Here is a 16478-nt window from a genome sequence, read left to right as displayed (position 1 = left end):
TGTAAGCAGGTTCTGTAGCAATTACCAGCTGGAAACTGGTACCAGAAGCCAAAATATTTATCACCAGCGCGCCACAGAGCTTTGAAATACTGTCTGAACATTTATTCAGGTGATCACATCACAATGGTAAAGTGAAATGTTTTGTGGCCACACAGGACCCCTTCATCAACTCTGAAGAAAAGGTTGTCATGGTCTAGGGTCAGGCTCTGGGACCAGTAGCTATAGCAGTGGAGAAACTTCCACTGACCAGCAGGATAGATATACAAGCAGGTCACCCTGGCAGATGACATGGGCTCACCCGGAGTACTAACCGGTATTCACCAGAGCTTCTGATGGTGGAGATGGGCTTTGCTGTGTGTTAGTACCAGGTCATGGTCCTCAGGTACAACCCACCAGGTAATGAGCAAGCGGGGGTAGGGATGAAGCAGAAGCATAGCCAGTAAACAAGCCAAAGGTTCATAACAAGTGTTTGCAGGTTGGGATCAAGCAAAAGTGTAGTTGAGGAACAAGCCAAAAGTTGGTAAGGAATGGTAGAAGAGATATGGACAGCAGCAAGAGTGACAAGAGCAAAATATTGGCTGGAGAGAGCACAACAATCTAGCAAACAGGGAGTGCAAAGGCATGGCTTTGATACGAATTTCATGGGAGGAGTAAAAGGTTCAAGATTCAAGACAAACAAGACACAATACAAGGTTAAGAGATCAGACAGGGACCCATCTCAGGTGGCTCAGCAAGCAGAGTTACCACCAGACAAAGAAGAGGTTCGGACCCAGGTCCTGTGTGGCCCCAAAACATTGCCCTTTACCACCTCCATAAATGTTCGGACAGTATTTCAAAGATTCATGGCATAATGGCGATATATACTTTAGCTACCAGCACCAAGCACCTGCACTCACAATAGTTTACATTGCACAGAGGGTAGCACTCTAGGCCAAATTGCACTCATAGATGCTTTCCTCCATACTGACACCGTTCACAATTAATTACACACACCCGCTACCTTTTTGCACCTAACGAATGACTATGGATGATGCTTAACCTCTTCAGCCCCGGAAGGATTTACCCCCTTCCTGATCAGAGCACTTTTTGCGCAATTGTCGCTTTAACTGACAATTGCGCGGTCTTGCGACGTTGCACCCAAACAAAATTGAGTTCCTTTTTTCCCACAAATAGAGCTTTCTGTCATGTTGCTAGGCAGAACAGGAAAATGCCTTGTTTCTGCCTCTCCGTGTACAATCGCGGGCCACCGACGGACATCGAGTCCGCAGGACCTGCAGGCACACTCACGTCAACTAGTCTGCAATTTAAAAGGGACGTACAAGTACGCCCATTTGCGCAGCCGTGTCATTGTGCTGACGTACATCGTCATGTGCTGGTCGGCAAGCGGTTAAATACTCCCCATACGCATGAGTTCCCTATCCCCAACTAAGCTTCTGGGGCGGAGTGAAATGTGTTGGGGGCGTGGCCTGGTCAGAGTCCAGACTGAGGTTGCCACTCCTTTCATTGCAGCAGGACACCATAGATGTGCGACTTCCAGGGGGTCATCCTTCCTCCCCTGACTAGGAATGTTGATTTAAATTGGACCCATGGTTTGCCCATGTAGGTCAAAGCCTAAAGTTTGCCTGCTACCCCCATGCTCCCTATTTTTAACCATCTATTTGATCTGCTTCTGCTACCCCGTTTACCTGTGAGGGTGAAGTTTAAAAAAAAATGCCTTGTATAAGCTTCAGGTAGATCTGGCCAGAACTTACTAAGGCGCAAATAGAGGGTGTGTATGTGTAGTCAATGGGGATGTAGGGGGACAATTTAATGAACCTGGGTGATAATCTTTTTGAGTCATGCCTGGCTTTACGTAAATATTCACAGAGCATCATAAAAAAGGTTCCTGTTTATCACCTGCCCTAGAATAGATCTCTGTGAGAGTAGGAATGGACCCCAGAATCCACTCGACCCACATCTAGTACAAAGAAGCCCCTGAAGTTGGGCTACAAACTATTGGAAGAAATTTTCTATATGAGGCACAATTGTTCGATTGTTGTAGTGTGTACACAACTTTGACATCCGATTCAGACTTTCCAAGCCAAGGATAAACTCCAATTTTTCTCGGACGTGAACAGAACGAAAGATTTTCGTTTAATGTGTACTGTTATCGTACGAGAAAAATCACATATGAAAGACTGCGCATGAGCCGAAACAATAAACCAACAAACAAAAAATCTTGGTTATATAAGAATTTTCATACATTATTTTCATCCTCGGTTTTAACTTACTGTGAAACATCGTGGAAAACTGGATGATCGTTAGGCTGATCCACCTATACATACACACGATACACATACACGTACACACGATAGGATTTTCTGACGGAAAATGTTTGATAGGAGCTTGTTGTCGGAAATTCCAACCGTGTGTAGGCTCCATCGGACATTTTCCATCGGAATATCCGTCACACAAAATTTGAGAGCTGGTTCTCAAATTTTCCGACAACAAAATCCATTGTCGGAAATTCCGTTCGTGTGTACACAATTCCAACGCACAAAGTTCCACGCATGCTTAAAATCAAGCAGAAGAGCAGCACTGGCTATTGAACTTCATTTTTCTCGGTTCGTCGTACGTCACCGCATTTTTGACATTCGGAATTTCTGACCAACTTTGTGTGACCGTGTGTATGCAAAACAAGTTTGAGCCAACATCCGTCAAAAAAAAAAAATGGACTTTGTTGTCGGAAATCCTATTGTGTGTACGGGGCATTGTAGTGTGTACCCACCTTTAGTCCTAGAGGCTTGGGCAGTTGCATAATCTGCACACCCCTGCATAGATTTTTGTATCGTATTCAAGTCGGAGAGCAGATGTTTTCATTATTATTATTATCATCACATAATCCACCAATTGGCAGTAGCTGTAGCGTGGTGCATTGGAGTAAACTAACTGGGTTGCGATATGAGGAATTCTTGGCAATAGAAACAAAGAGGTAACAGGCCATTCTAGCAGATGTACTGGACTCACTTCACTGTACCAACAAATCAGCCCTGTAGCCGGATTATCATTTTCTTTTCTTATCACCGTTCCATTTACTCTTTAACAGTTTTTGGGCATCCACCCACGTTAGCAACGCAGTGCACATCTGACATCAATGTAGCAAACTCCCATATCTAAGGAAAACAGAAGCTGCCTCTAATGACTACACAGCCCACACTATGTATACCCGAAATTGGGCAAACAGTGTTGTACATCAGATTGTCAGCAATGCTAACCCGTTAGATGCCATGCAGAGACTGCTACTGTTTTTCTACTCAGATAGATAACACATCTCAATAATTCTGAGATCCGTACTATGAAAGCAGAACTTTTAGGTCATATATGCAAACTATTCATCCTGCCAAATGCCTTGCAATTCAGTTTAGCCAGTCTAATCTAGACACCCCTGGTAGACTTCACTGACAGAATATTGACCTTACTTTTTCTCCATTAAAATTAGGCCTTGTTCATACAAGCAGGCAGGTGAGCTGGTGGTTTTACCACCCACCCAAAGAAGGGTATTGCCCCGTACACACGGTCGGACTTTGTTCGAACATTCCGACAACAAAATCCTAGGATTTTTTCCGACGGATGTTGGCTCAAACTTGTCTTGCATACACACAGTCACACAAAGTTGTCGGAAAATCCGATCGTTCTAAACGCGGTGACGTAAAACACGTACGTCGGGACTATAAATGGGGCAGTGGCCAATAGCTTTCATCTCTTTATTTATTCTGAGCATGTGTGGCACTTTGTCCGTCGGATTTGTGTACACACGATCGGAAATTCCGACAACGGATTTTGTTGTCGGAAAATTTTATAGCCTGCTCTCAAACTTTGTGTGTCGGAAAATCCGATGGAAAATGTGTGATGGAGCCTACACACGGTCGGAATTTCCGACAACAGGGTTCTATCACACATTTTCAGTCGGAAAATCCGACCGTGTGTACGGAGCATAAGTATGTAGCCATTTAGGGCAGTACACATTCCGCTGCAAAAACAAAACTTCATGTTGCAGTACTGCTGTTGAATGCAACTCATTTAAGAGGTTGTCATGATGTGTGGCAGCCCTTGCTGCCCTTCTGAAAAGTGATCCATGGTGGATCTGCTTTACAGGAGGTGTTTGATAGGTAGTGGCGGGGCGATGTCACCTTCCCATTGCCTTTTTTAACCGTTAAAAAAGGTTGATCTATTGCGTGCAGGGCAGTTGCAGCATGGCTCTTATCATGGAGTCATGTTTGGCAGTGGTACTGCTGTGGCCGTAAAGCCATAATGCCGTAAAGTAAAGTGGCCATGGCATGTGTACAGCCCTAAGCAGCTGCATGCCCTTCATTAGATGGGTGGTAAGGCTGCATATAAGCCACCTACTTCTACTTGCACCCTGGCCACACGTGTGAACAATCCCTAACTATATGGGAGCATGCCACAACCAGCCTGCAACCACATGCAAGTGGTTGCAGCATGGTGGTTACCTTTTTAGGGTTAAAACAGGCAGTGATAAGGTTATATATGTGAACCCAGCCTCAAAGCTGATGATTTTAAAAGATTGAAAATGTCCTATGAAATTGCAATAATGCTCCCCAGGAAAACTAGACACTTGAAATCCCATAAGAATGAGCTCCAACCCATTGCAGGCGCACATTTTCACAGGAATTTCAGTGGCATGTCCCAGGAGGCATGGTGAAGGGCATGATGTCCTGGAAAGCATGATGACTTCACCTACGACTCCGAGAAGCGTTGGTAGCCAGGTCATGGTTACTTGATTTTTATGCACAAAGTTTGTATTAGGGGGCGAGGAGCTGTGAGTTAAACTGAAACTTTAGTCACAAAATTAAGTCCTGTTAGATCACTTCAGGCTGGCCCCTTTTACAGGTATAGCTATGTAAAACATTAAAAATAAGTGCCTATACTGTTTAAAATCCAGCAATACACTGTCTCATCCTGCTCTGCACATGCTCAGTTGCTCTCCATTTTTAGGCACTTTTAGGCACTGACAAATTTGTAGAGGCCCATCTGCTGACAGCCTATAAGCGGAAATAAACCCTCCTATCCTTTACAGCCAAGAAAGCTGGTTCTGTTTGATATGTAGCTGCCATGGTGCTGCACATGTGATCAGTTATGGCACCAGGCATTTGATGGTTTGACAGTTTGGTTGAGGAAACAAGCAAATGTGACAGCAATCCCAGCATTCCAAGAATGTAACTTTTTTGAAACTGTTAAACCGATTGGTTTAGTTCTGCTTTATGATTTACTGCTGTTCAGTGGCTCTGGGCTATAGCAAAATGGCAGCCTCCAGCAAAAAGAAACAGGAACAATGCTTGAGGCAATTTACAGCATGCACTAATTTTGGTAGCACAATTATTAATGTGGAATGTATGTTCCTTGCTAAAGAACATTATTTTTTCTCAAGTTATTATTATTATTTTTATACAGGATTTATATAGCGCCAACAATTTGCGCAGCACTTTACTACATGAGGGTAGACAGTACAATTACAATACATTTTCAAACCGGAGGAAGCAGAGGGCCCTGCTCTTTAGAGCTTACAATCTTAGGAGTGAGGGTCAAGTGATACAAAAGGTAATAACTGTGGGAGATGAACTAATGGAGAAAATAAAAGTACAGTTGTTAGGCGGGGGCATGATAGGCTTCTCTGAAGAGAAGGGTTTTCAGGGATTGTCTAAAAGTAAACAGAGTAGGGAATAGTTGAACAGATTGGTGTAGGGAGTTCCATAGGGTGGGCTTGGGAAAAGCCTGGAGGCGAGCATGGGAGGAGGTGATGAGGGAGCTAAAGAGCAGGAGGTATTAGAGGAAACCAAGAGAATGATTAGGTTGGTATTTTGAGACTAGTTTAGTGATGTAGCTGGGGGCAGAGTTGTGGATTGCTTTGTAAGTTAGGAAGGGGTGTATTTTAGAGATGTTGCATAGGTTGAGGCGGGAGGATTTGGACAGTGATTGGATGTGGGGCCAAAAAAGATAGTTCAGGATTACATCTAGAACCTTTGCCTGCGGGGATGGGTTGACAGTTGTGCCATCAATCTTGGCAAGGAAATGTGGGGAAGAGGCATGTGGGTGAGGAAATATTATGAGCTTGGTTTTGGATAGATTGAGTTTGAGGAAGTGGTGTGACATCCAGGCAGATATGTCTGTTAGTAAATTAGTGAGGAGACTGAAGGAGTGAGTTGAGGGGTAGAGAGATACATTTTGGAGATTGTATTGGAAGTCATGGGAGGCTATCAGCTGACCCAGGGAGGAGGTGTAGATCAAGAATAGGAGTGGTCCAAGAACAGAACCTTGGGGGACACCGACAGAGAAAGGAAGAGGAGAGGAGGGGGAATTGTAAGTAACGTTATAGGTGCAGTTGGATAGGAAGGGTGAGAACCAGTGAAAAGTGCAGTCACAGAGACCAAAGGCATGGAGTTTTTTGAGGAGGAGGGGGTGGTTAACTGTGTCGAAGGCAGCAGAGAGATCCAGGAGTAGGAGTACAGAATAGCATCCATTGGATTTAGCCATTATGGGTAAAGTTCCGCTTTAAGTGGTCCTCCTTTTTTCGTGGAAGGTCCCCACTTTAACATGGTAAATTTGGGGAATATGGTTACATATACTTTAATGTGAAATTTTAAGTTAATGCCTTCCATTAGAGTCTCTGAAGACTCCTCTGTGACATTGATCTTGACATGTAAAACACATTTGATGAACATATCCTGTATGGTGCACTTAAAATGGAAGCATTAAATTATGTAGTTCCCAAAGCTGCTCTCAGTCTTTTGGCACTCTGAGAGCTTAGTGATTGGGTGTACATCTACTTTAAATCAGTCTCAGTGAAAACACACCCCACAGTAATATCTATCAGTGTATATATATATATATATATATATATATATATATATATATGTTTTGTTTTCTACTGTCACATATCTGGTGCTCTCTCTTATAGTGGCAACTCGGAGCACAGCACAAGAACGGCTTCAAGGTGGGGATGAAGTTAGAGGGGATTGATCCTCAGCATCCATCTATGTACTTCATTCTAACTGTGGTTGAGGTGAGCTGGACATTACCTTCTCCCTAGAAAATACTGAACGTTAAGAATATATAGATATGATGGTAGAGTCAATCAGATACACTAAAATGCCACTAAAATATTCATTAAGTATAAAGTGGTTCAACGTTAAAGCATATTAATATTATTGTTGGATGAATACCTACAGTAAGTTAAAGTGGTATAGTGTGAAGACTCTCTTGCATCATTTTTTCTATAAAAGTATACTTCCAACTGACACCTTTACTAAACTTTTTGCCAAATAGACCTCGCAAAGTTGCATGAATCTCTCTATGAAGTTATGGGTTACATTTATAGGAATGTCATTATAAGTGCTAAGGTTACTGTTGCTTTAGGTTTTCTGATAATTTAAAGTGCACCTGTGCCCACAGCTAAGTATTGCTTTAAAGCACTCCGTTAAAGAGCTTTAAAGTGACCTTGTCGGGTCAAAGCTTTCCCCGTACAAAAAGAATGTAAACACTTACTTACTTACTTCCATTGTCCATGCTGCTGAATACCATTCAGGCCAAGAGAACCAACAGTTCTGGGTGTGACAGTCTTTTGTGTGCCCTGCACCGTACAGTGGTTCCTCCCTGCTGATCCCTACATCACCACAGGACATAGAACTATTGATCCCTGTAGAGGAATAAGCAATAAGTAAAGAGAGCCAGATACTTTCTTGAATTGAAAGATGCATAGATATAACACACAAATTATTACATTCAGAGGTATTTTATCCTCTCTGAGGTTATTCAATTTAATCTCAGTTTATTACTGGTTCTTTTTGTTTTTCTTTATTTTATATTTTTATTTTTATTTAATTTTTTAAATTTTCTTCATGTAACTTAATGTATTGCAACAACATTTCGCATTGTATTCTTTAGTTATTCATGTATGTTTGCAATCATATTAATACGTACTGATACCATACCACTACGCCAGAATACGCGGGATGAGGATATGCCTTGGTATGTCGCCTGGCCTCGGCTTTGATCCGCCTGAGTCCAGGCTTAAATCTTTGAACAATAGCTCCACCCGCCGGATATCGGCAGCCTTATACCTGTTAATTCATGATGTATCCATCACTGTTTTGCACATTTCTGTTGATATATATTTTCAATAAAAACCTTTTGTACAAGAAAGATGCATAGACTCAAGGAACATTCAAATTGCTCCTATACAGAGGATGCCCGAGCAGGTTCGAACACATATGGTCATACTGGTTAGATACACCTGGTTTAAGCCCTAGAGAACTTGTGATGTCCCGACTTTTACAATGTCTCTAGGGGTGAAGATATACTGTATATATAACATGCGTGCTGCGGGTTGTGTCAGTGGGCGGATGGAGTGGAGGAGTGCAGATGCAGGGAGTAATTGGATGAGTAGTAGTGGTAAGGTTATCATGCTTGTGTATATGTTTTTGGTTGAAAATTCATATATGTACTTGTACATTGGAAGCTGTTGCATCTTGACATGTTCAATAAAAACCTTTTTGATCTGGAAAGAGTGTAGAAAAAGGCAACTAAATTATTAAGGAGTATAGAGGAGCTCAGCAAAGAAGAGAAATTACCTTATTGAATACATTTTTTCAAAGTGATTGATTGATTCTGAGCATGCGTGTTTGTACTTTGGACTTTTGTGTGATGGACTTGTGTGTGCAAAAATTTACTAGCCTGCCATCCAACATTTGTTGGTGGAAAGTTGGCCACCAATTATCTGATGGAGTATACTTACGGTTGGATTTTAGGCAAATGATCTGTCATCACACAATTCCCTACCGAAAATCCAATCGTGTGTACGAGTCTTTAGGCTTCATGTATACTGGCAGCTCCTAAACGTGTGATTTTTTTCGAAAGTTCCTAAACTCAACTCCATTTTGGCAGAGTTTAGGAGCTGCCAAGATTAGGTGAGCGTCAACCTCCCTCTCCTGAACGTAGAAGGATAGGAACGTTTTGACTGCTGGCTGTGGGAAAATGCAAAAGGTGGCAAAACCACGGCACGATTTTGCCTTGTTTTGTAACTATAGGCAGGGTGTACATGAAGCTTTAGAAGTCTGGGGTTGGAGACTGCAGGGGGAGTGTGTCTGCAGGAGGCAGAGAAACAGAAGTACACTGATCTTCCCAGTGTTTAGCTGGGCAGGGGGGTGTTTCAGCACAAGTCTGACTATTAGAACAGACAGGCTGTTCTCCCAAGTGGAATGCAAAGAAGCACCGCGCTGCAATGGATGTGCATTTTGAAATAGGAAAACAGGTATTTCACACAAAGGAAGCAATGCAAGAAAAACAAAACAAGATACTTTTTATCACAAGTACAACAGACACATGCTGTATCAGAAATATGAAACGTTGGAGTAACAAACACTTTAAAAATATGTAAATGCTATCATATTCACTAATCACAAAATATAACAGGAGCCTTTTCCCCATAACAGGTCTGTTATTTATACACATATACCATGATACACCAAAACATTCTGTATGGTTTTGAGATACAGTATATCTTATATTCTCATCCATCCATCAGTCATAGCATATACATTATTCATCAGCTTTAATGGTGCCAACACTCTGAGCCCAAAGCCAAATAGGTGCCAGAACATGCACCGCCTCCACAATTGAGCATCCACCAAACATCATAGTAGATATCCCCTATCCCCCTCTCTCTCTATATTCCTTTTATTACCTAGGTCATCCTCCTGCTGACCATTCAACATGTATCTATGGTGATCTTAAATCCATTTGGTGAACACGGACACCCCCATAGATGTTTGAATAGAGATGATCTTTATATGTATGCTTTTTCTCAGTGCAACAGAAAGGGTTTTACTGTTCTAGTCCACTATGTGGAGACAGCCTGTCTATGTATCTACTGTATATGGAGACAAAATATAACAACTGCAGTGTCCACAGTCATAAAGTTGTTGTGACAGACCCAATCGGGATAGTGGCTTTTGGAGGGGACTGCAGGGTAGCCTCTTGCCTACTGACTATGGGCTCTGGCATTTGAGATGTGTCTGGGGGAACTTTGGAGTGGTTTTGCATTGGATTTGGGTCCATGTCTCCCGGAAACACACAGACTCTAGGAACCTAGAGTCCTAGGACCTGGATACAGATTTGGGGCCTCTGTGCCCAAACCAGCAATGACTGCTTCCCGCCCCTCCTAGAGTAAATGTTATTATAATCAGCTCAAAACAACCTGGTACTGGTGTCTCCTGTTGTTACGTATAATCTGTTATAAATAATGTTTATGTTAGCTGTTCATCAGGTGCACTGTTAGATGTACAGATATTACCGTTTACAGTTTGCATTGTTTAGGATAATGTGACCAAGGCAGTCCATCACAGTTGTCATTTCTCAATGACCATTTGCCCCTATAAATAATACAATGACAAATCATTACTAAAGAAAATCTTGGGCTTGGAGGCCTTAAATGGTAGTCAATAATGCTTCACTTGGCCAACAGATATGTATTTACAGATGTAATCAAAAACTTTTATAAGGATCAGATTCTAGTCCACAGGGGTCTCTTACTCATATTCTATATATCACATCAGCATCATGGGGGGATTGTCCCCTTGTAAAGGTGCACTTTCAAATAAAAATATATGAGGGACCATGATCTTTATAAGTAAATATCATAGTCTTATCCTGGCTCTCTCCAGTGTTCTCTGGAAAGTGTCTCACTGGCATCCAAACTCGTCCAGCTTTACCACCTGACTGGTTTCACCAGTAAATCCTGGCTGCCCCAGAGCTGTCTACTGTTTCCCCTCCAAAGCAGGCACGGCCTATAAAGTTGCCCCCTTTCATCTGGTTTGCGTTGCTGCCTCTTCTGTAATCACGCAAACCAGCACTATATCTGATTTTATGTCTTACTGATATGTACAGTATTACATCCTATTATATCCTGTTCTTGTCTGACAGTGAACTTTATATATATATATTTTTTTATCCATACCGTGTTATCACATAATATTTTGATATAGTCCATGGTTAGCATGGGTTTAGTTGTATATCTTTATATATAGTCCTCTATTAGAAAGGAACCTCTTCCTTTGTTAAAGTGTTACTAAACCCAGGACCCTGCATTCACTATATTTGGTCTCTCAGAGTACACAGAACATGGAAATGCAATTATTTTAGTAAATATAAACTTCCAAAATATTTTTTTTTATCAGCAGTTAGTGCAGTCTTGTGACTTCTATCAGTGTCTAGTTAAAGCTTGAAGGAGGAGTTTTCATCCCCCCCGATTGTCCTATGAGGCTGCAGGACCCCAACCCTCTGTCTGGGCAGTGTTGATTTGGCCTGTGCTGATCACATGCACCCTCTCAAGAAAAAATCAAATAAAAAACTCTCTAGCAATACACACCAAACTGAGCCCCCCAAGGCTCTGTTCTATCAGGAAATAGTTTGGGGATTATGGAAGAAGGGGAGGATCGGAGAAGACAGGGTCAAAGAGCCTTTTTACACAATGCAGAGGGTTAACCCCTTAGGTTCCACAGTGAGTAAAATAGCATGCTTTACTGCATATACAGACTGATTTTACTGTTGTGAGTTTAGTAACGCATTAAGAATGTTGTCTTTATTGAACTGTCATTAATTTTAGTATGCATATTATATAATATATATATTTTAATATATTTAAATATATATGACTAGTCATACACATCCCTCTCACATACACATAAAAAAATTGTTTTATTCTTTTCAATACATATTATACATAGAGGTTTTTTTATATTTGAATAAAAAAGTATATTGTTTTGTATGTGAAAAGATTATAATTCATTCTATCCTATAATTTAATTTATTTTTCATTCTACAAACCATTTTGATTGTTATAATTTTTATTTTGTCACATTTTATGTCCCTCACAGTTTGGAAATAATACAACATAGATACTGTAATGCTGCGGTTTTATGCCGCAAAGGGTTATTTATTAATTGGGGAAATGTGCATTTATAGAAGTCCTCCTTTATAATGCTGTTGACTTGAAAAACAGAGATACGTCCCCGAAACATGTTGTCGTGGCAACCTAATGTCACCAGGTTTACTCCATAGCGGCCGGTGTTTCTGCTCTTGAGCTACCTGAGGTTTCATGCAGCCACAAATTCAGCCAGTCTCCATAAGCAGCCTGCCGATGCTGCTTAGGAACACACATGCTGGTGTAATTTTTGTCCACCACCCATAGACCATCAGGAGCTGCAAGACTCTTGAGCTACCAAGTTATCATTACAATTCTAGAGTGACTTTTAAACTATTTGGAGTGGAGTTTAGTTGATGCAGGTTCCCCAGCACAACACCACGTTTTTTTTTGTTTTTTATCTGGTCATCATAGACTGTAGCTACCACACCTAACCACTAGAGGTCATCTGAACCCATCCTATTCATAACTTAACCACTTGACCACTGGGCACTTAAACCCCCTTCCTAACCAGACCAATTTTCAGCTTTTGGTGCTCTCACATTTTGAATGACAATTACTCAGTCATGCAACACTGTACCCATATGAAATTTTTGTCCTTTTTTTCACACAAATAGAGCTTTATTTTGGTGGTATTTAATCACCACTGGGTTCTTTATTTTTTGCGCTATAAAAGAAAAAAGACCGAAAATTCTGTAAAAAAATAAATTTTTCTTCATTTCTGTTATAAAATTTTGCAAATTAGTAATTTTTCTTCATATATTTTGGCCAAAATTTATACCGCTACATATCTTTGGTAAAAATAACCCAAATCGGTGGATATTATTTGGTCTTTGTGAAAGTTATAGAGTCCAAAAGCTATGGTGCGAATATCTGAAAATTGATCACACCTGAAGTACTGACGGCCTATCTAATTTCTTGAGACCCTAACATGCCAGAAAAGTACAAATATCCCCCAAATGACCCCTTTTTGGAAAGAAGACATTCCAAGGTATTTAGAAAGATGCATGGTGAGTTTTTTGAAGTTGTCATTTTTTCCCACAATTCTTTGCAAATCAAGTTTTTTTTTTTTTTTACTTTTTTTTTTTCACAAAATTGTCATATTAGCAGGTTATTTCTTACACTCCACATATGCATACCACAAATTACACCCCAAAACACATTCTGCTATTACTCCCGATTACGACGATACCACATGTGTGAGACTTTTACACAGCGTGGCCACATACAGAGGCCCAACATGCAGGGGAGCACCTTCAGGCATTCTGGAGTGCCCAGGCCAATTCTGACATTTCTCTCCTACATGTAAAAATCATCATTTATTAGCTAGAAAATTACATAGAACCCCAAAACATTATATATGTTTTTTTTAGCAAAGACCCTAGAGAATACAACGGCGGTCGTTGCAACTTTTTATCTCACACGGTATTTGCGCAGCAATTTTTTTAACGCTTTTTTTTGGAAAAAAAAACTGTTTTGTGCTTTACAAAAACCAAAACAGTAAATTTAGCCCAATGTTTTTGCATAATGTGAAAGATAAAGTTACGCCGAGTAAATAGATACCCAACATGTCACCTTTCAAAATTGCACGCGCTTGTGGAATGGCGCCAAACTTTGCTACTCAAAAATCCCCATAGGCGACGCTTTAAAATTTTTTACTGGTTACATGTTTTGAGTTACAGAGGAGGTCTAGGGCCAAAATTTTTGCGCTCGCTCTACCGATCGCAGTGATACCTCACATGTGTGGTTTGAACACCGTTTTCATATGTGGGCGGGACTTATATATGCGTTCGCTTCTGCATGCAAGCACACAGGGACAGGGGTGCTTTAAAATTTTTTTTTTTTTTTTTTTATTGTTCATTTTACTTTATTTATTTTTGTTTGATGCTTTTTTACAAAAAAAAAAATTTTGACCACTTTTATTCCTATTACAAGGAATGTAAACATCCCTTGTAATTGGAATATGGCATGACAGGTCCTCTTTACAATGAGATATGGGGTCAATAAGACCCCACATCTCACCTCTAGGCTGGGAAGCCTGAAATAAAAAAAAAAAAAAAAAAAACGATCCTGGCTTCGATCGTAGCGGTGAGTCCGTAGAAGCAGCGGAGTGCGGCGGGAGGGGGGACATCCCCTCTCGCCTCCCGTAAGAACGATCAAGCAGTGGAACAGCCGCTATGATCGTTCTTATGGTGTAGGGAATCGCCGGCTGAAAAAGCTGATATCTGAATGATGCCTGTAGCTGCAGGCTTTATTCAGATATCCCCGCACAAAGTCAAGGACGTTGTATGACAGTCGGCGGGTGGGAAGTGGTTAAAACGTATTTTTTTTTTTTTAACACAAAGTTGTCCATTTATACAATATTTCTAACACATAGCATGTACATACCAAAAATGACACCCCAAAATAGATTCTCCTGCTCCTCCTGAGTACGGCGATATTGCGGAGTATTGCGGGGTATTGCGGAGTATTGTGGAGTATTGTGGGGTATTGCAGTGTACTGCGGGGTATTGCAGAGTATTGCGGGGTGTTGCAGAGTACTGCGGGGTATTGCAGAGTATTGCGGGGTATTGCAGTGTACTGCAGGGTATTGCAGAGTACTGCGGGGTATTGCAGAGTACTGCGGGGTATTGCAGAGTATTGCGGGGTATTGCAGAGTACTGCGGGGTATTGCAGAGTATTGCGGAGTATTGCAGAGTACTGCGGGGTATTGCAGAGTACTGCAGGGTATTGCAGAGTACTGCGGGGTATTGCAGAGTATTGCGGGGTATTGCGGGGTATTGCAGAGTACTGCGGGGTATTGCAGAGTATTGCAGAGTATTGCAGAGTATTGCGGGGTATTGCAGAGTACTGTGGGGTATTGCAGAGTATTGTGGGGTATTGCAGAGTAATGTGGGGGTATTGCAGAGTATTGCGGGGTATTGCAGAGTATTGCGGGGTATTGCAGAGTACTGCGGGGTATTGCAGAGTATTGCGGGGTATTGCAGAGTATTGCAGAGTATTGCGGGGTATTGCAGAGTACTGCGGGGCATTGCAGAGTATTGCAGAGTACTGCGGGGTATTGCAGAGTACTGCGGGGTATTGCAGAGTACTGCGGGGTATTGCAGAGTAATGTGGGGGTATTGCAGAGTAATGTGGGGGTATTGCAGAGTAATATTGGGGTATTGCAGAGTAAGGTGGGGCATAGCAGAGTATTGCAGAGTAGTGGGGATGGCTGAGCATGGATGGATGGATGGTTGGATGTCTCTGTGCAGCGCTGTGGGCACTACACAACCAGCCCACAGCGCTGCAGCCATCCATCCATCTCCCTCTCCTCCACAGTGTACCGATCGGTACACAGGAGGGGAGGAGAGGAACCGGCGTCATCAGACGCCGCCGGTCTGTTTACATGTGATCGCGCTGTCATTTGACGGCGCGATCACATGGTAAATGGCCGCGATTAGCGGCCATTTACCGGGATCCGTGATGCGCCGGGTCCTGAGGACCCGGCGGTCACGGATGTGTTCGGGTGCGCGCCCCAGGGGGCGCGCGAGAGGGGAATTCTGAGAGGACGTCATATGACGTCCTCCCAGAGTTAAGCAACCGCCCTGCAGCCGTCATTCGGCTATGGGCCGGTTGTTAAGTGGTTAAAGGAGTTGTAAACCCTCATGTTTTTTCACCTTAATGCATCCTATGCAATAAGGTGAAAAAACTTCTGACAGTGACCGGCCCCCTCGTTTTACTCACCTGAGCCCTTCGATTCCTCAGGGGAAACGCGTTCTAGCTCTTTGCCCGGGGTTCTTGGCTCTTGATTGGATAGATTAATAGCAGCGCAGCCATTGGCTCCCACTGCTGTCAATCAAATCCAACGACGCAGGCGCCGGAGGGCAGGGCCGAGTCCGGCATTCTGTGTCTATAGACGCAAATGCTGGATTCGTGAGCGCGCCCGCAAGGTAACCCCCAGGGAGAACGCTTCTCCCAGAGGGTTACCCGATGTGGGGAGGAGCTGAGAGCGCTGCCGGGGGACCCCAGAAGAGGATGATCGGGGCCACTCTGTGCAAAACGAACTGCACAGTGGAGTAATGCCCCTTACACACGGTCGGATTTTCCGACGGAAAATGTGTGATAGAACCTTGTTGTTGGAATTTCCGATTGTGTGTATGCAAATCCGATGCACAAAGTGCCAGGCATGCTCAGAATAAATAAAGAGATGAAAGCTATTGGCTACTGCCCCGTTTATAGTCCCAACATACCTGTTTTACGTCACCTCGTTCAGAATGATCGGATTTTCCGACAACTTTGTGTGACCGTGTGTATGCAAGACAAGTTTGAGCGAACATCTGTCGGAAAAAATGCTAGGATTTTGTTGTCGGAATGTCCGATCAATGTCCGACCGTGTGTACGGGGCATTAGTATGATATGTTTGTTATTTAAAAAAAACCCTTTAAAAGGATAGGTTCACTTTTGTATGTTGCGCCCTCCTAGGTAGGTGCTAGAAGAGAGTATAGTTTTTGGTCTTTCT

General features: G+C 42.3%; 1 protein-coding gene across 4 annotated transcripts in view; it reads left to right on the top strand.

The window, feature by feature from the left end:
- Positions 1–16478, top strand: part of L3MBTL1 (L3MBTL histone methyl-lysine binding protein 1) — a 60638-nt gene that overhangs the window by 24611 nt on the left and 19549 nt on the right. For all 4 annotated transcript variants that reach the window (XM_073606498.1, XM_073606499.1, XM_073606500.1 and 1 more), the window contains exon 9: positions 6956–7060. In XM_073606498.1, coding sequence (XP_073462599.1) covers positions 6956–7060 — 105 coding nt within the window. The remainder of the gene's footprint in view (positions 1–6955; positions 7061–16478) is intronic.

This window comes from Aquarana catesbeiana, linkage group LG12 (genome assembly GCF_042186555.1).
Source record: "Aquarana catesbeiana isolate 2022-GZ linkage group LG12, ASM4218655v1, whole genome shotgun sequence".
NCBI classification, from domain to species: domain Eukaryota; kingdom Metazoa; phylum Chordata; class Amphibia; order Anura; family Ranidae; genus Aquarana; species Aquarana catesbeiana.
Note: the sequence above shows the minus strand (reverse complement) of the source record. Positions and strands in the feature narration are given on the sequence as shown.